This window comes from Gadus macrocephalus, chromosome 15 (assembly GCF_031168955.1).
Source record: "Gadus macrocephalus chromosome 15, ASM3116895v1".
Taxonomy (NCBI): Eukaryota; Metazoa; Chordata; class Actinopteri; order Gadiformes; family Gadidae; genus Gadus; species Gadus macrocephalus.
Genome location: NC_082396.1, coordinates 17,646,425 through 17,670,017, shown reverse-complemented (window position 1 = coordinate 17,670,017; position 23,593 = coordinate 17,646,425). Strand labels below are relative to the sequence as shown.

The window sequence follows — 23,593 nt, the reverse complement described above, 5'->3', positions numbered from 1 at the left end:
CGTGAGATCACGCGAATCCAGCTGCCTTGCAAGTTAAAGGACAATTCCGGTATTTTGAACATTGAGCCCCCTTTCTGGTTTGTTTATGATGAAATAGAGTGGGTGACACCGAAATTTTAACTATTAGTCCTTTCTCGGGTATTTGGCTCATTTTGAATCGCTCCTGCCTGCTTCACAATGGTTGTCTGTGTGCATACACAAACCTGTCATCCCAGCAACCCTAAACGTTCGTTTTCGAAAATGTGCAAGTAACCGAGTGGTTAGTGGCATTTGTGAAGTTTAAAAAAAAAATATCGGCGCAATATATGGTTTATATCCGTGTTAGTTGCTAATTGGAACTATTTTTTCAGATACCTCACAACCGCATATAAACTTCCGCTCGCTGTGTAACCAGCTGTGTAACCATGGTTACACAGCTGGTTACACAGTTCGACCACCTGTTGACGACAATATTCCAGAGGAAGAAGAAGCATAATAATAATATATATAGGTCTATATGTATATATATATATATATATAACTAATATAATATATAATAATAATAAGAAGAAGACGTTCAACTTCATTTTCTGTCGAGTTCAAAACCAAGGCATCAGCTGTGGTTACCGTGCAGTCGATTATGGGAAGAATTTGTGCGGTCAGAAACTGCGGGAAGATCTCTAGAAAAAGGAGTTGTCATCGGCTTCCTCTCAACACACCTAAAAGTCATAGAGTCAGAAAGTTGTGGCTTTCATTCCTCGGGTTCGACATAAACACCCCAGTAAATGTACTTCGGGAAGCCGACCATCGCGTTTGCGCCTTTCACTTTCGGCCTGAGGACTACCTGAAATCAACAAGTCATCGAAAGAAGTGTCCGAAGAGACTGCATCTGAAAAGGGCAGCTGTACCGACGCTTTGTGGACCAACGCTAGACGAAAAAGACCTCGGGGTAAGCTAGATCATGTACAACGTTATGTTTATGATTAGTTTAGGTTGAACATCTGACTCGAACTGAAGGTTACACGGACCAAAACAGCGAGTTCGTTGTTGCTGCTTGATGTTTTTGACGATGATTCTGAAGTTAGTCTATAGGCCTACTAGTATTTTGACCTAGAATAGCGTTTTTAAAATGTTTTTTTGATCGTAACGTCTCCTAAAGAGAGCTGATGGGGTATCCACAGAGGTTAGATCAGACATGGGCATCATACGGCCGTGATTTTGGCCGTGATATATAATATATAGATATCTATAGCCCATATTATATATCTTATATTATTATATATGCGACCATGCATAACATAATCGCTTGAACCACCGTTCAAATGGCAGTCTGAGCCATAACAACAATATTTGTGTCAGTAATGTTGATGAGATGTTGTGTTTTGCAACTTGTTACAGGCTGTTGGCGGTGTGGTGGACCAGCCTTCTACCTCCAGCATATCCTTGGTCCTCACCAGTCCACAGCCACGGCCTCACCAATCCAATAAATCCCCAAGGAAGTCCTTATCTGGCAGTTACCTTGCTTTCCCTGTGATCAGGGAGAGGCTCTCACTATCTGTAAGTTATATTGTTACTATATTGTTACCTTACTTGTGGTGATACAATGTTTATTAGGTGAGTGCTGCATGCAGCGCTCAACTATTGTATCTTCTTTCTTTCTTTCTTTCTTTCTTTCTTTCTTTCTTTCTTTCTTTCTTTCTTTCACACACACACACACACACACACACACTTATTTTACATTTCTGCATTTTTAGCAATGCTTTGCGCTTTTCATTCAGCTGTCACTCTATTTGTTTTCAACCATTTCCATTTTCTCAAATGTTTACATTGTTTACTCCATTTAGACTTTTGAACTTTTGTTCAAACCCCATCACTTGATTTAAGACATACGTTTCTTTATGTCTTAAATAATCTATGTGGCTTTATTAAAACATATTTTCAACCTCACTTTGCACTACAGCACATTTTCTGCAGGAAATGCATTTTCTAGTTATCACTATAATTGTAAGTATTCCTTTGCTTCACTTTTCAACAGCCAGATGATTGTGAAACTGAGATGCTTCAAATGGACACAAGCATTTCCTCAGTCATTGAGGATGACCCAAAAGACATGAGCTTCAGCCTCAGTCAACAGTCAAGTTCAAGTGAAACCTCCAGTTCAAGTGCCTCAGAAGAGCAAGGGGAGTGGGATGAAAGAAAATGGATTGTGAACGAGTCTAGCATCATGCAACTGTTTAGAACATGCCATATATGTGCCGCACAAATCACTGATAAAAAAGTGACAACTACAGGCAGCCAACTAAAGATTGAATGGACATGTTTGAATAATCATCATGGCAAGTGGGCATCATGTCCTGATGCAAGAGGAATGGCACAGAATAACTTGCTTGTTTCTGCTGCTACGCTTTTCTCTGGAACAACTTTCACTGAAGTACACGAGTGGGCCAGCATCCTAAACTTGCAACTCTTGAAGAAATCGCAGTACTACTCCATCCAATCCGACTACCTTATTCCAGTAGTACACTTTGCATACAAGGATCATCATGAGAATCTCATTAGGCGACTTATTAGACAAAAGGCTGAAGGCGAGTCCATAGAGCTGTGTGGAGATGCCAGGTCTGACTCACCAGGTGAGTGTGTTTTTTTTCTTTAATACAATAACATGGAGGTATGGATTGTAAGACTGTTGGAAATGTTTTCCTCTGGATAGTAAGGAGGACTCACATGTTGTCACGCTATTACATTCTACAGGCTACAGCTGCAAGTATTCCACCTATTCGTTTCAGCTTCTATCCAGTAATGAGATCATTCACTTTCAACTACTACAGGTAAAACTAAAATGCTGCTTGTCCGATTTGTGAAACTATACTCTGGGTGACAGAGTATAGATAAAGCATTATTCAGTGGGTGTATTGTATTTGTTTTTTTGCTATTGCTAATTCATTCATTTCTATTCTCTTTCGTCAATAGGTAACGGAAGCTAGCAGTTCAGTTGCCATGGAGTCCCAAGGCTGTAGGAGGGGCCTCAACCATCTCATTTTCAATGAAGGAGTAGATATAGACCTCATCACTACAGACCGGGCCACATCAGTTCGGAAAATAATGAGGGAGGAATTCCAGAATGTTCACCATGAATTTGATCCTTGGCATGTATCAAAAGGTAAATAGTTGTATCAAAACAATGTAAATTGTGATTGACTCAATGACTCATCAAATCATAACCTGATAGACCTTCCATGTATCAAGACCACATATCTTGTACTGTGAAGGAGAACCTTCACATTTGGCTCACCCACATTTGTGGTAATGTGTTTCATTACTATTACACAGGCATAAAGAAAAAACTGGTAGCACTCGCCAACAAAAAGGAAAATCAGGTCCTGCAGGGCTGGATTCGGGCGATCCTCAATCACTTTTGGTTCTCATGCTCATCTTGTGGTGAGAGTGCTGAGGTAATAACCCCAATGCATAAAGAATGTATAAAGATTGCACTGAAATCCCGTCAGAAGATTATCAAATAGTCTTGAAATGTAATATATTCTGTAGGAACTGAAGCGACGGTGGACCTCAGTCCTCCACCACATCTGTGGGGAGCACACATGGGAGCAAGATGGAAGAAAGTGGGCATGCCCTCACCCTGCTCTCAACCCAGATCAGCAAAGGACAAAGCGATGGCTCCAGCCAGAGTCTCAAGTGTTCAAGTCTTTACGGAATATTGTTGAAGATAAAAGACTTCTGAAAGACCTTGAGCAGATGACTCGCTTCAAACATACAGGTATATAGCATTATGAAACAGATCTATGCAACTTTTCAACCTATGTAGTCACTCTCTCAATGTCTAATGAAACACTTTAATTTACAGGATCTTTGGAAGTGTACCACAACGTTATGCTAAAATATCTGCCGAAACGACTGCATTTTCGGTACGACACCATGGTAGCCCGAACACAACTAGCCATCCTGGACAACAATTACAATGTCGGCCGACAGCAGACAGAGACTTCAGAAGGTATTGAGATTTCATAAGTAAGCCCCTAAATGTGTTTGTCACAACTTGGCTAAGAAATAATGTTCTCTGTGTAGGACTTCCAAGATACAGTATGGTGTTCCCAAAACAGAGCAAGGAATGGGTAGCCAAGAAGATCTATGAGCCTACTAGTCAGTACTTCACACAACACCTTGTGAAACTCGTGTTGGAGAGAAGGGAGGAAAGAACACCGGAAGACATTCCACATGTCCAGCGGCCTGCAAACATTGCCACTAAGGAGAGACCCCCCAAGGAAGATTTAATCAGGAAACATCAATCCAGATTCCCTCGCCACACTGATGTTTGAAAAACCAAGGATCCAGATTGTAAATTTGTTTATATGTCAGAATCAGAATCACTTTTATTACCCCTTATTGTACAGTAGGCTACACAAGAGCAAAAGTATTAGGCTTGGTTCCTCAGCATAAAGAGTGAAGTGTAGGGTGTTCAAGTGGTAGTGTTGTAAATGTGTTTGTAAATACAGTCGGCCTATGTCTACCTTTACCCATTAGGAAAACATGTTTAGGCCTACAGACACTAGTGCACTTTCTAAATAAAACTGCAACGATTTTTGAACAAAAGTTTTTTTATTGAGAAGAAATTAAAAAGTAAACGCAATGCAGTTAGGTAGGAACAGAAGGTAGGAACAGAAGGGTAAGATATACATTGGAATAAGAATAAAAATAATGAATTCAGAATAATTCCTCTATCTCACTGGGTTTAAACCCAGCATACTGTCCAGTGGGGGATGGGAACGCATTCCTAACAGCCCACACCACGCAACTGGGTAATGCAAGGCGATTTCCTCGTCCCAGTGGTTGACCTTTGAGGGCCCACTCCAGAATGACTCGATAAGCCACAAGTCGGTATTGACTGAGGGTAACAAAACATGGATAGAGCAAAGACTGGGTCAGTAACTACTAGTAATGAGACGGTGGCACCGTTTTCAAAAACATTATAGTCGAGATACATGCGAATTATACAAATTGGCATCTGAATATGAAATACATTAGGCCTACATCAATGTAGCTTACCTATCTGACAGTTGGCCATTCGGTCCTTCGGGTGTGGGGCGTTTCTTCCAGTTAATTTTAGGGACCCAGAAGAAAGTCTCCAGCACGGTTTTATTTAGGAGATGGCGCACTTCATTTAGAGAGATGCAGGGCGACACAGTCTCGTCGACCGAGACATTGAGGTTGGCCATACCAGCTGTGACGACAAGGTCCCACTCCGTGCAGCACCTACTTTCGTGCTCCGTCGGCATCTGCCTGCACTTCCCACAGGCACACCACCAATTTCCCGCGATCCTGGGGACCGCTTCAGCCGGAGCTTCAGGCGCCTCCGTAGCCCTGGCCTCCATCTCCCGTAGCTCCTCTTGGGTGTATTCTGGTTCATACAGATATCCTCTGCCGTCAAACTCAAAATCGAGTGCGTCCTCCAGAAGCCACCTTTCATATTCCATTTTCAATGATTTTCCCTAATCCGAGGTGCTCAAGTCACGGTACAAGATTTCAAACCAACGTAAACAGCCCACCTTTCCGGTTCGGCGGAGTAATATCAACGAGCAGTAATGAGTCTTCCAACTGAAATCAACTGGCGATAAATGTGCAATAAAACACGACAGAAACCATATATTGCGCCGATAATTTTTTTTTAAACTTCACAAATGCCACTAACCACTCGGTTACTTGCACATTTTCGAAAACGAACGTTTAGGGTTGCTGGGATGACAGGTTGGTGTATGCACATAGACAACCATTGTGAAGGAGGCAGGAGCGATTCAAAATGAGCCAAATACCCGAGAAAGGACTAATAGTTAAAATTTCGGTGTCACCCACTCTATTTCAGCCTAAACAAACCAGAAAGGGGGCTCAATGTTCAAAATACCGGAATTGTCCTTTAATGCATTCTGGTGAAGTGAAGTTAAGTTCCAACATATGTAGCCTAATAATAGGCCCATAACGTATATAGTTTAACATATTATATAGAATAACATATGAACAAATTTATATTATATAACATATGTACAGTATATAGTATAAGTTATATTATATACATAAATCGGTGTATTTGTTGAACAGGCGCAATAACGTGTGGCCTGGTGTGTTACGAACGGGGGTCTACATCATCCTGACGTTCATTTATAAAATTATATATTGATTGAGGCTTTCTGTAGATCAACGGATGTGGCTGACCTCTGACCTGTGCCCGGGGAGCGGCCCTCCCTATGGAGATCAGAAGAATAGCAAAGTCATCAAATCTTAATAAGACCATTATTTCAGTAGCAGGCTGGCTTTATTGTAATTTTATTGCCGCTCGGTTCCCTCGAGGCGCCCTCCGCTGAGATGGTGCGGATCGAAAATCAAGATTCAGATTCAGGCTTAGTAGCCTACGGAAGACGAGCTCGGTCTAGGTAAAGCTGTTGAGTTTAGGAGGATGTAAACGATGTCTCCCATGGTTGCCATGTTCATCTTGATATTAGAGGCATTATATTATCTTGATATTACATCACATCCACCGTTGTTGTTTTTTCATAGTCGTCGATGAGTGACAAAGAAAAAGGCATTGGCAAGATTAATAATGTCTTGAAAAAGTCCTAACTGATCGGGTTTGTTAATGGACTGCCAGTCTGCCACTGAAAGGTCTATTTAGTCCAGGCTACACCAAGTGACTTTGAGTCGTTTACATAAGGGCATTGCGACAGCAATGATATTTAGCTGAAAGATCCATTTTGCATACTTATATCTATGAATTATTTAACACATTGTCTTTATAGCAAGTGCTTAAACATCCGCTAGATGGCGGTATAGTCACTTAATATATCCTTCCTTTTCCGCCGCGTTGGCCTTGGGGCCACGTTGGTCCTGGGGCCAGTGGGTCCTGTGGGCCATGTTGGCCCAGGGGCCCATTCACAGGATCAACTAGAGATGTGGCATATTCATGAAATATGGATAGTCTCGTTAACCACTCAAGACATATCTCTAATTAGGTCTCTTGATTAAGTCCATCTGGTATACAGCCTAATGATCGCCTTTTGCTTCTCAGCTGTTTTCTTTTTCTAATTTCCTAAATGGTCTGTTAACATGTTATTATCAGGGACTGGGATTTAAGACCCATGTGCATTAAATCGATAGCCCGGTGTGTAACGATTCCTGTGCGGGCTATGTAGATATTTACTTATTTATCCATTGGCTTAAAGGGTTGACGCGTAGCTTGTAAGCCTTCTTTAAGTATATCAAAGTCCATCACAATCAATGCCGATACAGGCTTATATCATACGAGGAGTCGTTTACCCAGTTCTCCAGCCTTCACTCTCTGACTGCTGCAATTAACTCCATTATAAAATTTAAACCTATAGGCTACAACACACACACGCGCGCGCGCACACACACACACACACACACACACACACACACACACACACACACACACACACACACACACACACACACACACACACACACACACACACACACACACACACACACATCAATAATTATTTGCTGGGATCGATTACAAACGGTCTGTTAACTGCAACCGTATGTTTTATAACTTTGTACCTATTTGCAGTTACAATTTTATATAATTGAAAAATTTTAACAATTTAGTTTACTTTAAGATCGGGTTATTCTGGAAGGAGACCGGTCTGAGGCTGAGGCTCCCCTCCAGACGGAGCGTGCGGCGGCGGAGCGGGGAGGGCTGGGGGGCGGTGAGGGGAGCGGGGAGGGCTGGGGGCTTTGGCTCTATGCTGGACGGAGCGTGCAGCAGGGGGGTGAGGGGAGCGGGGCGGTGAGGGGGGGCTTTGGCTCCATGCGCTCAGACGCGCACATTCGAGCAGCTTCCCACTCACTGGAGTTGGAGCCACACTGAACCTAGTCGCTCTTTGCTTTGACTCCGAACAACCCCAGGAGCCGGAAACCTTTTTCTTTTTTAATAAATGGTTCTTGCTGTGTGTTTTTTTTTTGCTGATATAGTTCAAAGACTGTGGGGGGATCTGAAGGAGGGCACTTTGGGAAGCTGTGAATAATTTCTCGCATGAAGCGAACCCCTTGGACGCTGGACCGCGGAGTGCGCACCCTGTCGGAGTCTGCTGCTCTTCAATGGATTTCAATACGGACGCGATGCTCTGGACCTTAAACTACTGCTAAGACTGCTTTTTGAAGTACACCTTATTATTTTTCTATCTGTCCATCCCTCGATGTTTCCCACCGACAGAAGGACGATGATCTTCGCAGCTCTCTATGCGCTTCTGCCTCTTCTTGGTGAGTTGATTTGGTTTTGTTATTCTTCACTCTCTTGCTCGTGTTCCCCGATCCCCGATCCGGTCGGTAAACAATTGTATGTGTTGCTTCATGAGGGGTGCAGTGTGTGTGTGTGTGTGTGTGTGTGTGTGTGTGTGTGTGTGTGTGTGTGTGTGTGTGTGTGTGTGTGTGTGTGTGTGTGTGTGTGTGTGTGTGTGTGTGTGTGTGTGTCTGTGTCTGTGTGGGTGTGTGTGTATGTCTGTGTTCAGGACCGTCAGTATCCGACCAAGAAAGTCCATCGCAGGCAGCTCTGCGTGATAAAGTAAATAGTGTGTAAAGCTCTACTACACCTTTTCAAACACTTCTCCAAACAAGCAACACATCACTTTTGCGAAGACACAATAATCTATATGAAACGTACATTCACAATTTTTAATGAAACCTTTCGTTGTGGTCGTTCTTGTATTATCAGGTCTATGGCATGTGACGCGCCGCATCTTTTTCTGTTGCTCCCACATTCCCCCCATCGAATGGTTTATATGTTAATCCCCCAAAGCAGCTTAATCTCAGAACATTTAGCCTTCCCTTAAAGGAAAGAAAAAACAACTATACTCTATTAATAATAATTAATAATAATTGATAATGATGAGTATGATTATTATTAGTATAAGCATTATTCTTATTATTATTAGTAGGAGTGGTATTATCATTATTATTTCTTTTTTCAATGCCCAGATGTGTGTTCGCACGCCGAGGAAACGGTGCACGCCAGCTCGCCACACCACCTGGACTGCGTGAGGGCCAGCGAGCAGTGCCAGAAGGAGCAAGCCTGCAGCACCAAGTACCGGACTATGAGACAGTGTGTGGCCGGGGGCAAGGAGAGCAACTTCAGCATGGTGGCCGGCCTCGAGGCCATGGATGAGTGCAGGAGCGCTATGGACGCGCTCAAACAGAGCCCCCTGTACAACTGCCGGTGTAAAAGAGGCATGAAGAAAGAGAAGAACTGTCTGCGCATTTACTGGGGGATGTATCAGACATTACAAGGTGTGTATTTCATATGCCGTGGTTTATTTAATTCGTCACTTGGCTTTGATGAGCTGCAGCTTGTGACAATAGGGAATATTTAAATGTGAAAAAAAAATCCCCATCCCCCCGTCTTTAATCCCTGCCAAACCATCTCAGATCATGATGACTCCATCATAATTTCACCTCCTAAAAGTAGTACCCCCGCACGCTTAAAACACACTCACATTGCGATAAAAAATACATTTGGTACTTTTAAACTCTCCTCCTAATTCTCTTACATTCTAGCCGTATATGAACTTCTGTTCTACATACTTTTATACCCTGTGTCTGTTCTCAATGAAACTGTTCTTAATGATCCTGTGTTGAATACAAACCATTTTTGTTTTTGTAATTCTGATCTCCAAAATCACTTCCCTTGAAGGTAATGGAGCATGAGGCCCCTCGAGGCCGTGCCATCTCAAAGAGATGTGGTGTGTTTGTATAGTGTGTATGTGTGTGTGTGTGTGTGTGTGTGTGTGTGTGTGTGTGTGTGTGTGTGTGTGTGTGTGTGTGTGTGTGTGTGTGTGTGTGTGTGTGTTTGTTTGTATATGTGTGTGTGTGTGTGTGTGTGTGTGTGTGTGTGTGTGTGTGTGTGTGTGTGTGTGTGTGTGTGTGTGTGTGTGTGTGTGTGTGTGTGTGTGTGTGTGAGTCCGTGCAGTGAGCTCACTTCCAGTTGCACAACACAGCTGACCAAGCTGCCTAACCAAGCGTGCGGGTGTGTGCCACCATGGATATCGACTGACCCAAATACCACCCCCTTCCCCTGCAGGCCAATGTGATGGGGGGGGGGATGCTGTCATAATAAACAACAAAACACACAGAGGGGGGCAGGGTGGGTCCGGGGTCAGACCCTGGCCTGTCAGACTGTTTCTGAGACCTGTCTGTCTGTCCCTGCGTTCGTCAGTCCCTCGGTCAAGGTGGCACTGTCTTTCTTGTCTAATGCCTGGTGCTCTATCTCCCATCCCAGGGAATGACTTCCTGGAAGACTCCCCCTACGAAGCGGTCAACAGCCGTCTGTCGGACATCTTCCGCCTGGCTCCAATCCTGGGTACGAATCTTTCCATTCACCCTGTCCTTCCTGGGTTATTTCTTCTGTTTTGGTTTGATGTGTCTCCTGGCTCAACGTTTTTCTATGTTTGAAACTATGTTAACGTTGGTCAAGAAGGAAGCTTATCTACAAGCCTCCAAGCTGTGCATGCTTCTGAACGAAGGTTCTCCCCTGTCCCGTCGAGTGTGTGTCCTGCCTTTGGATCTCTCCTATATCTCTCCTTCTGTGTCCTCCCCTAACACAGTGCATGCCAGCTCTGCAGTTATCAAATCTTTGCACGGGGAGCTCATACTTCTGTGTGCACACTGGTATCAGGTGGACACCCTTCTACAGAGTTTTCATTAGTGTTGTTATTGTTGTTTGGATCAGGTTGCAGGTATAGTTGCAGCCCTCGTCAACAGTTCAATGGAAATTATGTGTTTGCCAAAAGCTTGTTTGAGATGGGCTGTGAGTATGAGGGTTAAGAGGTCTGTGAGTACCGCTGAGAGTGTGAGACGGGGTTGAGAGGTAATCTTCCCCTCGCGGGAGAGCCATGTTGTCAGCCTCCATTAGATGGCAGTGTTCTTCCCTTATTCACCAGACACAGACAACACACGCAAACGCACACACACACACACACACACACACCTGATCCTCCTCTGCCCTGCACTTGAGACAGTGCAGGGCATATTGTATTGTATTGCGTTCCTTTTGGTGCAATAATGTTATTTTTTTGTTGTGGCTTTGAGAAATAGGAATCCCACATCGAGTCAGTGAAAAATATGGTAACCTTACCTTTCATAAAATCACATTTTGATCACCTTGAATTAAGGAATAGGTGTGTGAACACATGGGTGTGTTCTAGAGGCAATGGGCTTGAGATACTTTTTTAGATGGATTCGAACACGAGAGGTCAATCAATTTGTGGATCTGCATAGTTTTGAACCCGAATGTGAGTCCAGAGATCAAGAGAAAAACACAATACAAATTGTGTCGGAAGGACTTCTGTGACTGACTGACTGACTGACTCTGTAGTCGTGACTCCTGTATCTGGGTGACACATCGGCTCTGGAACCCAAGCTGCAATCCAGTAACCGCCTGTAGCAATATAACTCAAGAGCGGAACTTACTGCTTTTCATCAATGCCTCTTTTATACTGTTCATACCCACCCAACCGCCCACCATCACAACCCACCCTCTCTCCCACGCGCATAAGTGGAAGATTGATCACTTAGAAAACAGGGGGACCATCTCCACAATGGAAAAGCTGTCATTGCCCCCCCCACCCCCCCCCCCCCCCCCCCCTTAACATGCCAGCGCCCCTGCGAGTGAGGGAGGAGGCAACGCAGAGCCATCAAACCTTATGCAGTGCGGGGAGCATAGTTCACAGCGCAGCCATGTAACAACCCTCAATAACCCCCTCCACCCCCACACCCCCCACCTCTGGCAGCCTGAGCTATCGGCTGCTGGAGCGAGGGCACGGAGATTTACCGCGCCGAGCTCAGCCCAGGAAAGGTTCTCCTTATTCGCCATCTAAAAACCTCTTTATGTTGATTGACGGCTTTGCGTGATTTCTCATTCTTGCTCTCTCTCTCTCTCTCTCTCTCTCTCTCTCTCTCTCTTTCTCTCTCTCTCTCTCTCTCTCTCTCTCTCTATCTATCTCTCTCTCTCTCTCTGTCTCTCTCTCTCTCTCTCTATCTCCCGCTCCGAGTCTCTCTCTCTCTCTCTCTCTCTCTCTCTCTCTCTCTCTCTCTCTCTCTCTATCTATCTCTCTCTCTCTCTCTGTCTCTCTCTCTCTCTCTCTATCTCCCGCTCCGAGTCTCTCTCTCTCTCTCTCTCTCTCTCTCTCTCTCTCTCTCTCTCTCTCTCTCTCGCTCTCTCTCTCTCTCTCTCTCTCTAAGAGACAGAGAGACCTCAAGCACAACCTGACAGTGTCATTAAAGGATAGTTATTGAGCAATTGTGTGTGTGTGTGTGTGTGTGTGTGTGTGTGTGTGTGTGTGTGTGTGTGTGTGTGTGTGTGTGTGTGTGTGTGTGTGTGTGTGTGTGTGTGTGTGTGTGTGTGTGTGTGTTTGTGTGTGGGAGCAAAGCATTATATGGAATAGTATTGAATGGGAAATCAAAAAGTGCAGCGATTGCAGGCATGCAGAGTAATAGAAACAGGGCAACGGGGAAGCAACACGGGAGGGACTCGAGGGAAGCTAAGGAGAAATGAGAAACGCCTGAGTGGGCTGAACAAGTGATCTGCAGGGAGACTACTAAAGGTGATGACAAACAGAGGGGATAAAAACATATAAACGTAACTTTCATTCTACTGAACATGACCTATGGTTGTCGTAAAAAGTTATGATTCTGTATATTGTTCCAAGTCCTGTATTCATTGTGATCATTAATTATGGACCTGTGTAACTTCTGACTGTAATTCAAGAAACCCAGTGTACAATAGATATGTTATTGTCTGTGTCTGTCCCGTGTTTGTCTGTTCAGCAGTAAGACACTCTGATCCCAGGCTGTTGGAACAATAGCCCAGCATATTTACTCAGCGCTTTCCTAATAGACCCCATAGGCCCCAACCAAGCCTCTAATCTCCAGCAAAATCCTCACACAATGTGCACTAATCTACAGTCACACACTAGCACATCCACCTTGCGTCGCACATATGAACGCGCACAGATACTATTAAGCACACTACAATTGTGTAGTATAATGCACACACTCGCAGGCACATACGCACGCACGTACACACACACATACACACACACACACACACACACACACACACACCAACACCTATTCTCACGAGAACACCTGTCTGCATCAGTCCGATTGTATTAATGTCAGTGACGCTATCACAGAGCATTCTGAGCAGATGGACAGCACCCTGTGGGAGTGGGGGGTTTCCACATAAAACCTACTCTTTCATAGACAGTGCATATTGAATGTTAGACTAGTGTTGAAGATTATGAATCCATTTCAAATGACAATTTCTTGATAAAAGACAAAAGGACGTTTTTGTCAGAAGTGGGTTTATTTTCAAGTCCCTTAAGGATAAGATCGCATTGGAGGACGAGGACCCTGGAAGGAAACAACACACACACACACACACACACACACACACACACACACACACACACACACACACACACACATGAAAGCACACAGACACAAACAAGCACACACACATATGCACGTACGCATGCACGTACGCATCACTGAAAGGTTTGTTGTCGGGGGGATTGATTTGGTGACTCTTTGGAGCATAAATAAACAAAAGATATGCAAAGTCCTAGTTTTATGGAGTAGAAACCTAGGCTGGTCACCGCCCCTCTTAATATAAGGTATCCATTGTTCAGGAAACTGGTGTATGAAATGCAAGGTGAAGATGCTGCTGCCCACATTACGTCTGGCTGCAACTAATCAAATTAAATGTAATAATCTGAAGGATTATTACATGACATGATTTACATTTTTCTGTAATATTTATTTAATCCTTGCTTTCAAATAGGAATTATATTTTTTGGAGAAGAGGGGATGTGTACTTAAATATGCATTCCATTTATATTGTTGCATTGTAATATTTAGATAAGGTTAGACTCAGGCCCTTCATAACTTTTCTATTCTACTTTAGTATTCTTCAAAGTATCAAGGGTGCTATGTTGGCCCAGTGTGTGTTGTTTGAGAACTCCAGAGATCCATGAGAGTAGGATTTAGCCGTTTGGTCACAGTTTGAAACCAAATGCCTTGTGAAGGATGTGTTTGTTGTTTGGATTGGATATTGGGGCAACCCTGCAATGGTCTGGCATCTGATTCAGGCTGAAATTGTTGGATGCAGAAATATCCTTCTAATATTATTTTCCGTATCAGTTTTTCTAGCCATACTCACATACATTTCTACCGTTTAAAACGTTGAACTCCATGAACTTGAGTGCCTTTGTTTTAATGTAATTAAACCTATCGGCTCCACGTTACCCCTGAAACTGCAGATTTTGCGCATGTGTATTCATTTGTTTTCTGAAACACATTTTTTTGTCGAGAGAGCGAGAGAGAGAGAGAGAGAGAGAGAGAGAGAGAGAGAGAGAGAGAGAGAGAGAGAGAGAGAGGTAAAGCAAGCAGCTGGAGGACTATATATTTCAGCTGCAGTAACATGATCACATCTTTTTCAGTCGCCAATCTACAAGCTCATTCCATGAATTCATTTGCTTTAAAATTCATGTTGTTTAATGGGCTTCTTTGTTGTCTTAATATTTCGTAATGCCTCGATAGTGTGAATTTCAATAGTATTTGTCTATGTATATGCAGATTAAACTTACTTTCAATTCATATAAACATCATTGGGACGCATGTATGCACAATGACAGATAAATAAACATACGTTGAAAAAATTATGATTTCACACGTTTTGGGATGTGATAACTCAGTGCGCTTCAAATGCTTTCATCTATTTTCAAAGAGGGGACATTTTTAAGAATTAATTTTCTCTGTTCTTTCGAGGGCACCACAGTTGTTCCAAAAGTTACATTTCCTGAACTCTATGTTTGAAAGCTTCCAGGTTCGCGACGTCCTTATTTACAGGTCCTCTGAGAGCAATTATATATCCGCACAACGTGGCAGGGGTAATAGTAACAGAGGATCCCAGAGACTGCAGACTTTATGAAGACGGTACCGGCAGAGTGAACCGTTTTGTCTCTCTGTGTGTTCTGAGCCTTTTCTTCTTCTCTCGGGCTCCGGCTGCTCTCAACCGTTTCATTTCCCAGTCTGGCCCCACGTTGGGCTTGTACAGCGTGAGAGAGAGAGAGAGAGAGAGAGAGAGAGAGAGAGAGTGCGGAAAACCCCTGTCTGCATATCAAACATGTCTGCATATCCCCCACTCAACAGCCACAAGATGCGTGGCTCGCAATGAATGCACCAAAGCCCAATATCTCCTCTCCTCTATCTGTCAACACTTCAGACATATTTTGTCCCCTCCGCCACCATCCCCACCCCTACTCCTCACTCCTACGACTCAAGTCAACCATCAAGTTTTAGTTTTGGGACTTGGAAGTTGACATACTGTATGCAGATGTTATTATTTGTGTGTGTGTGTGTGTGTGTGGGGGGGGGGGGGGACGCAGACGAGTCTGCGTCTGTTTGAATGTATGTGTGGTGTGTGTGTGTGTGTATGTGTCTGTGTATGTGTGGTGTGTGTGTGTGTGTGTTTGTTCATGTAAGTGCATGGCCAGGTTGAAAAGCAGAACCTTTTAAATCCATACGGTACAGAGCTTGTTCATCCATCTGCCGCATCCCTGGTTGAGTAGACACTGACTCTTACAACTAATGTGCGTGCGTGTGTGTGTGTTTGTATGTGTGTGTGTGTGTGTTTGTATGTGTGTGTGTGTGTGTGTGTGTGTGTGTGTGGGTGTGGGTGTGGGTGTGTGTGTTTGTGTGTGTGTATATCCTTCTTATAGGAAAGACGAATAGAGGTCATGAAGTAAAATGTGTTGGGGCAAACATGATTTTTTCCTTCAGGGTTAGCAAACTGCATATAATTGATATCTTTATTTCACTCAGAAAGTTTTTTTGCATTCATTTAGACAAAATCCACTCAGATATGTCATGTAGGCTATCAACACACTTTATCTGCCTGCTGTTTAGAAGTTCTGCTATCACAGGTATTCGTATTTTGAAATTATTTTTGCCAGAACGAACCAAACGATTACACATATAACTAAACTTTCATCTTTGTTTTTATAATCCACAAACCTAATGTATTCAGACATTTTCTTAGAAAATGGAACAATACAACCAGGGACTTTGTCCGGAAGAATTGAGCCAGGAACATGGTGGGCACGGTTGGGGGTCATGAATGCATCACGTCAACAACATTCATATGCAGGAATATAACGAGTGATGTGTTGCCTGTAACACAGAACAACAGTTATGGTTTTCAGTTGCCTGGTAACATGGCTGTCCCGTACGAACGTCATGCTCATTACATTGTCGCTAACGATCATCAATTTCTGGGACCTCATCAACATAGTTTTTAATCCCCTCTGCCTCATTTCCCAGTAAACTGCTCATCCACCTCAATAAACCACATGAGTCATTGAGTACATCGCCACAACTCTCTCCTCAATGCACTCATAATGCCTTTGTATATTCTGTTCCTGTCCGGCTGGACAGGGTTCGCTGTAAAAATACACTCCACTTCAATCCATATTGGATTCTTGTCTTTGTAGGCACAGAGACAGCACTCAGTAAACAGTGCTCACACCAGACTAGAGGAAACGTCGAGATCTGCCTGGGAAAGAGAGAATTGTATTGAAGGGTGACGTGGGCTATGTTGATGATTGAAAGCTGTTATATCTTTAAAGGAACTCGGAACGCCCACACAGTATGTTTTACACCTGATGGAAGTATGTTTTCTTTCCCTACTACCAATATACATTGGTAGTCAAGGCAGGGCCCTATTGTTGTTAAGGCGGCCGCCTTAACAACACAGTACTGGGGGAAACACTGCAGCATTTCATCCATCCATCAATCCATCAATCCATCCAAGCATCCATCCATCAATTCATCCATCCATCCATTCACCCATTCATCCATCCATCAATTCATCAATCCATCCATTCATCCAGCTATCCATTCCTCCATCCTTCTACTATGCTATGAATCCATGAACGAATAAGTTACATCCTTACATTCCTGAATCCATCCATTCAATCCTCCATTCATTTGTTCATCCATCCACCTCATGAATCCATACATTCATGCATGTCTTAAGCTTTACACCTTCCTTTGTCTATCCATATCTCAGTCCTTATTTACACAGAGAATTGCGTGATCAGCCCTGTTGGAACCCCTTCCATTTCCTTGGCTCTCCTAAAGCACCCTGCACCCTGGCCCTTGGTGTGTTATTGTCCCCGCGCCTCGTCTCGTATGAGGCCCAGTCGATACCGCGCCGTGTTAGATTGGAAACATGACGCCGTGTATACAAGAATCTATTGATTCCTGCCCGTCGCCCGTCGCCCCCCCGTCTCTCCTGCCCAAGCGCTTCCGTTTGAGGAGGGATCCGAGCCCCTCTCCGCGCCCCGGCATGGGGTCTAGTGTTCTGCCGGAGCAAGACCGCCTGCTGCCTGGGGTTTGTCCATCCACTGACCTTGTCTGTTTCCTGTGCTGAGGTATTTTTGGTGCGCTCGCGTTCCGTTTATATATTATGGATCCTCAAAGAACATTCAGTCCTTTAACTCGGGTTCATAGTAGGAGGCCGACGTGGCTTTTGTGTTTTATTTGTTTTTGAACAGCAAGAGGGGGGGTATAACTTGTAAATCAAATAAAGATGGATTGTTGTTGTGGTTTGTTGGTTGAAAATGGTCAAACCTAATTCTTTTTCCTTTTAGTGTCTTGGAAATTATGCAGACATGGAAAAGCATGCACACGCATACACACGCATGTGCACAGACACACAAACACACACACACACACACACACACACACACACACACACACACACACACACACACACTACAATTGTATCTGTATATCTATAGAAAATATAAAAACTATTCAACATAAATGCACTCTGGCGTGTTTATTTTTTTTCTCACCACTCATCTCTCTCCAACTCATCTTCCCTGGCAGGTAGCACGGGCCAGACCGCGCACTCTCTCACCACTTAATTCAGCACACCACTCTATAAATTACCAGCACATCTGTGGTGCCTTTCCTGCACAGCCTCCACCACCCAACCACCACGTCATTAGGCCGCCGGTCCAATCGCTGCTCCACTCACCGCAGGCCAAGAAAATCATTTAGTTAAAGGTGACCAGATTTGGAGTCCCCAGATCCCCCCGCCCCCCCCCTTAGAGGCCTGTGATTGGATGAGAAGTTGAGGGGTGATTCATCATTGTTAATCGACGTGGCTGACAGCTTGAATCAGCGGGAGTTTGGGGTGGGGGGGGTGGGCCAAGTCTGCTCCCCGCTGCTGTTTTATTCTGCATGCAAATACAGACAATTACCAAGTTACACACGCTGGGCCGCAGACACACACATGCACACATACAATGTACGCATACCCATACACACAAACACAGATATTGCTTACATACTTACACATACATACAAAAACACTCAAACGCATACACACATATAGGTATAAAAACATACAAACACACACACACACAGACATACACAGGTACACACACACACACACACACACATACTGACCTCAGATCAAAAAAATGTAAGCACACACACACATACAAATAAACGTATCTCTCGCTGACACACACACACACACACACACACACACACACACACATAGACGATTGCTCAAACGCAGAGCAATGTACACACAATGAAAGCAGGTTAGGACGTATACTCCTTGTGTTTAGGACATGTTTTTCAACAAGTACATGGTGAATTAATGCATTTTATTTGAGTTCAGCTTCATTCAGAGCAATGTGTTTTTTGATGTTAGAAAAAAGACAAACTCCATTGATCTCCATCTCTGTGACTGTCGCTGCCAATGCCTTAATCTCACCTACACCTGTTCAGGCACTTAGCCTGCTGAATTCCTGCCAACCAGTGCTTATACTCAAGTCACACATAAAGCACAAAAAAAAACATGATTCATCGTTGTAAACATAGCCTCCGCTTTTCCACAAATATCCCCTCAACACTCAAACAGAAGGCCAGAAGTACCAGGTATAATGTTCATATTTATGTACGGAAAGCAAACATAACTGCGGGCAGATTCTCTGGGGAGAGCTTTATCGCGTCCATTTTAATTGGGAGCCATTTTTGATTTACCATGCTGTGTTTTGCTTGGCTGACCACAAGCCTTGACCGACCATTGGCAGGTGTACAGAATCCCAGCCTTGTGTTAAGATGGCCCACTGAAGCCTTTGGATACACAATGTCTGCTTACACGGTTATACTTGATAATGTGCACAGCTGTCGTGGAACTGTGCCTGCGGAATACTGAATACACAATAATCCCAGTTTGAGTGGTTGGAGTCAACACACCGTATAGATTAAATAACGCTGTGTAACCTTATAAGAGCACTTTTTTACGATGGTTTTATGAAATGTGTAATGGTATACTCTTTGGTTTCGACACAGATTACTCATTTTAGATTTTCTTTCTAGTGCTCCAGGATTTAAGTTTGGTCAGTGAAGACAATGGTTGCCAAATATTTTGAACCGTCTTTATGGTATGCTGAGGTTTGACAGTTTCATACATTTCGAAATATAACAAATGTTTTGCAATGATATAGATATCAAATAAATAGCAAATGATTGGCACATCACAAAGTTCAGAGGGTTGAAAAGTATCAAATATTTGGTTGTGATATTTACTGTCTTTACAATTTCTTAACACGTTTTTTTGGTGAAAAAATTTGTTGTTCTGTGGTTGTTATCAACAGTATTCAAGATGGACAGAAATGCTATGAATTAAATACAATAAGAAAATGACTCAGCTAAAGCCCAAGGTAGCATTAGGGGAGATAAGTAACAATACTGTAAACTATCACAGCATACAATTTTGCAGAAGACTTTGATTCCTGGTCGAGGTTCGTGTGAGTTTGCCTTGCTTCGGTAAACACATCCGAAAACATATTATAAACATCTGTGCGCTTTGGTCTTGCATCTGTGTGACCAGTGGGGATTTGAGAAAGAGTTTCCCACAAATTAAATTATATAACAATAAAAGCAGTATCCTGGATTTACTGTGGGTTAATGTGGTGCAGGAGATCATGACTGGGACAACCCTTAACTTTTTGACACATTTTCACATGTGTTTAGGGAATTTTGAAGATGCAAGGCCCCTAAGGAGATGAAATGCCAATGAATCAGTAGCACTAGATAATCTGGATGCAGGGGTCGGGAACCCTTCCATGTAGTTACTTAAAATGTAGTTACTTGAAACGTTCATAGAAGCGTGAAAGAAGAGTTTACATGATTATCAGCCAACCTGTTAAGGGAAGAAATTCACTCATTGCTAATGAGACATGAAAGAACTACGCATGTCATTTTCCCTTGTAATTTCATGATCTACTCTGATTCGACTTCTCTGATTGTTGATTATTATATCATGGTACACAGATGTTGTTGCATTTGACCTGGAAATAACCAAAGCTTTGTGACTTTGTCCAATGAAAATATAGCTTTGTATCCCAGAAGGGCATTTATACAATATTTACCTTCAAATGTAAGTACATTCTGGTAATGCGATCTCTATTCAACCTTTGTTGGGTATCCATTGGAAAACACTGTAAAAGCCAAGTATGGCTCTAGACACACAGATTGCTGCCTCATGGATTATAGTAAGAGTAAGGTGAATATCAGGAAGCCCTCTTCCGAACCTGGGGCAAACAGGAACTACACTCCTTCCTATTTTACCGACCACACAGAGCGCTTCCCTCTTACTCCTCCCTCTGTCCACTTGGCACGCTACACTTTTCATAACTGTCTGACTGCACTTCCATATGACGCTTCATTTCCTCCCCCTTTGACCCCCACTAATGTCCTCAGTTTTCTGCCTTGACCTTCCCGTGACCTTGTGTGAACAATGAGCCTAGTTTGCTCATGCTGAACTGGCCCCCGCATCTTTTTGCAGAGGGAGGGGAACTCCGGAGCAGCGCCGGGACTTTGGCCCCAGGCAGGGGCAGTGCCCAGGGCAAGGCATCCCAGGACAGGGAGCCTGTTCTGGGTAGAGACCCCCTGGGCACAGGGGGGTCAGCCTCCTCCGCCCAGCTCCAGGATCCCAGTAGAAACAGGAGGGCTCACCCCAATTGGGCTATACTGGGTAATGAACAGGACATTGCTCACATGTGTCTGAGTGTTTATACATGCATGTATGTGTTGTGTGCATCTGTTTGTGTTTGGATGTGTGTGTGTGTGTGTGTGTGTGTGTGTGTGTGTGTGTGTGTGTGTGTGTGTGTGTGTGTGTGTGTGTGTGTGTGTGTGTGTGTGTGTGTGTGTGTGTGTGTGTGTGTTGTGTGCGTGCGTGTGTGCGTGCGTGCGTGTATGTGTGTGTGGGTTTCTGGTGTGTATGCACATGCTTGTGTGCGTCTGTGTGTACGTTCAAGCGTTCACGTTCAAGCACATGTGCGTGTGTGAATGTATTTTTTATCGATTTGAAGGGCTGTATATGTGTGTGCATGTTCATGTGTCAAAGGAAACACAAACACACACACACCACACACACACACACACACACACACACACACACACACACACACACACACACACACACACACAGAGGTCGGTGGATGCTTGTGCCATTTCAAAGCCAATAGACAGACAGGAACACTAGAGGGTTCACCAAGGAAGCTGATATTGGGTCGTTCAATCAATCATTCACCTGTGATGCGTAATGCTGGTGGTATTGGCCTGTCACTCGTGATGCACCCAGACCTGGGCAAATTACCCCCTGCATGTGTCCATAGAATATGCACACTTACGGGCCTTCCTGTCTGGTGTCATGGGGAGGTGGAGATGGGTTTCACTGCCCTTTAGAAGAAGGTTGAAAGAGTCTGCTTGTCTGTCTGTCAGAGTGTCTGTCAGTCAGTGTCTCAATGATAAGGCAGATGAGTAATGTAGGGTCGACATGTCCTTCATATTACCACAGCAGATGTGGCATTTTTTTTACGGGAACAAAAATCCTGAAGCAGATATGAGGGGTTAGGGGATACAGCGCGAGATAGACAGTGAGGAGGAATTTGATGTGGGAAAGGTCATATTTTGATATTCCCGTTGCGTCGTATTGGTTCAAATCATTTCCCCAATTGGAGGGCACTCTATGTCTAGAACTGTTCACATCAGCTCAGCAAAAGCAGCATTTGATTTTTGTGGATTGTAAACGCTCCATGATCATATTGAACTACGTGACAACATGATTACTTTGAGGGCATTTCTGTTCTATATTGTTTTGAAATTATCACATGAACCAAGTTTGTCAATATGTAGAATAGTATTAGGACTAGAAGAGTTTTACATGGTCACATTATTGCACATTATACTGAAATGTACACAAACGGTTGTACAGAGGGACAGTATAGAAAATAAAGTGAGCTGGAATCAATAAGTTAAACAATAATAAATAACTTACATGCGATACAATATGATATGCAAAGAATCCAATGTTATGGTTGAGGTTTTATTGTATCAATTTGTTTGATTAGGTTGAAGAAAGAACAATATTCCTCTTTTATTTCTCAAACTCCGGGGCACGTATTGACATACACACCACACGTCACAGCCAACGTCGCACACCACTGTCCATTGTATGTGTTTGGCATCAGTTTGGCATCACATTCTGATTCAAACCCGGGAGGGGGTTATCTGATGGGAAAGTTGGGTGACTTTTATACAGGCAGATATTGTTCTTCCTGATCAAAAGTGTTGTTTTGTAAAGTAGATGTTAATTACTTAAAACCAATCTACTTACGCAAAGGGATATTCTCCTACATTACAGCTTTTAAAGCCTACTAGTGTGTACACCAATATATCTGGCGTCATGGGGACACCATGAACTACTATTAGATTGTCCACAGACAAATAAAGAACGCTGAAGTTAGCTATCTTCTCTCCACCAATGCGTATTATTGTTAATTGGTCCTAGCAGTTAGCGTCATATGCGTCACTTCTGCTATGTATTTTCTTATTGTTTCAGTGGAACCAGCTCTACCTGTCATCTTTGCCTTCTGCTTTGTCAGCTCACCAGACACCTTGTCTTCATCTTTCTTCTAACGGACAAACTAGGGGAAGATTGGTTTGGATCATTAAAATGTAAGACAGTAAGCACCTGGCTCATGACGTGAGACATTAGCATTTGAAACATCAGCGTTCTTGGGTAGAGAGAAGCTCACTAAGTGCCACACCCAGAGGCTATATTCCACTTCTCTAATTCCAGTCTCAACGCTTTTATAGTGGATATTCTGAGTCTTAATTTTTCTCATTTTTAATACTGTGGATTTATTTCAAAGCCAGACTGGAATGTAAATGCTACACACATTAATTGTTTAATGTGTAGACCTTTTTTAAGGAAAGAAAGGGAAATGGTGGGAATATCTTAAGTGGACTATTTACGTGACAGAAGTGAAGGAAGGGAAAGGGTATATACTACACGTGAACACTCCAAAAGTAAACAAGATAACACTTTTTGCCGGGATTTATTTGTTTTTATTAGCGTGACGAGATGACCGTCACGCTCGCTCCCCATTACACATTTTGTGATGAAAACAATATCCCAAGTTTGAGATCTCAATCATGG

The 23,593-nt window shown here is 43.4% G+C and overlaps 3 protein-coding genes across 3 annotated transcripts in view; 2 read left to right on the top strand and 1 right to left on the bottom strand.

Moving 5' to 3' along the window:
• The first annotated feature begins 29 nt into the window (after positions 1-29).
• Positions 30-5,000, top strand: LOC132473072 (uncharacterized). The gene is made up of 9 exons (XM_060073022.1): positions 30-928; positions 1,378-1,536; positions 2,015-2,609; positions 2,731-2,807; positions 2,950-3,139; positions 3,310-3,431; positions 3,526-3,754; positions 3,842-3,988; positions 4,063-5,000. Exons 1-9 carry the CDS (start codon positions 620-622, stop codon positions 4,311-4,313), a joined length of 2,079 nt encoding a protein of 692 aa, XP_059929005.1. The 5' UTR covers positions 30-619; the 3' UTR covers positions 4,314-5,000.
• On the bottom strand, positions 4,575-5,901 carry LOC132473075 (P2X purinoceptor 7-like). Its single transcript, XM_060073027.1, has 2 exons — positions 5,041-5,901; positions 4,575-4,879 (listed from the first exon to the last, which is right to left on the bottom strand). The coding sequence occupies exons 1-2, from the start codon at positions 5,466-5,468 to the stop codon at positions 4,699-4,701; spliced, it is 609 nt and encodes a 202-aa protein (XP_059929010.1). The 5' UTR covers positions 5,469-5,901; the 3' UTR covers positions 4,575-4,698.
• Positions 5,902-7,813: 1,912 nt separating this feature from the next.
• gfra1a (gdnf family receptor alpha 1a) overlaps positions 7,814-23,593 on the top strand; it is an 82,705-nt gene continuing 66,925 nt past the window's right edge. The window contains 4 exon segments of the mRNA XM_060072403.1: positions 7,814-8,268; positions 8,983-9,291; positions 10,280-10,360; positions 20,936-21,124. Coding sequence (XP_059928386.1) covers positions 8,205-8,268; positions 8,983-9,291; positions 10,280-10,360; positions 20,936-21,124 — 643 coding nt within the window. The 5' untranslated portion in view covers positions 7,814-8,204.

Excerpts from the sequence above, each read along its gene's own strand:
- LOC132473072 (XM_060073022.1), top strand. The coding sequence starts at position 620 with ATGGGAAGAATTTGTGCGGTCAGAAACTGCGGGAAGATCTCTAGAAAA. Across the intron at positions 929-1,377 it reads TAGACGAAAAAGACCTCGGG|GCTGTTGGCGGTGTGGTGGA; the intron begins GTAAGCTAGATC and ends AACTTGTTACAG. Across the intron at positions 3,755-3,841 it reads GACTCGCTTCAAACATACAG|GATCTTTGGAAGTGTACCAC; the intron begins GTATATAGCATT and ends TTTAATTTACAG.
- LOC132473075 (XM_060073027.1), bottom strand. The coding sequence starts at position 5,468 with ATGGAATATGAAAGGTGGCTTCTGGAGGACGCACTCGATTTTGAGTTT. Across the intron at positions 4,880-5,040 it reads AATGGCCAACTGTCAGATAG|TCAATACCGACTTGTGGCTT; the intron begins GTAAGCTACATT and ends TGTTACCCTCAG.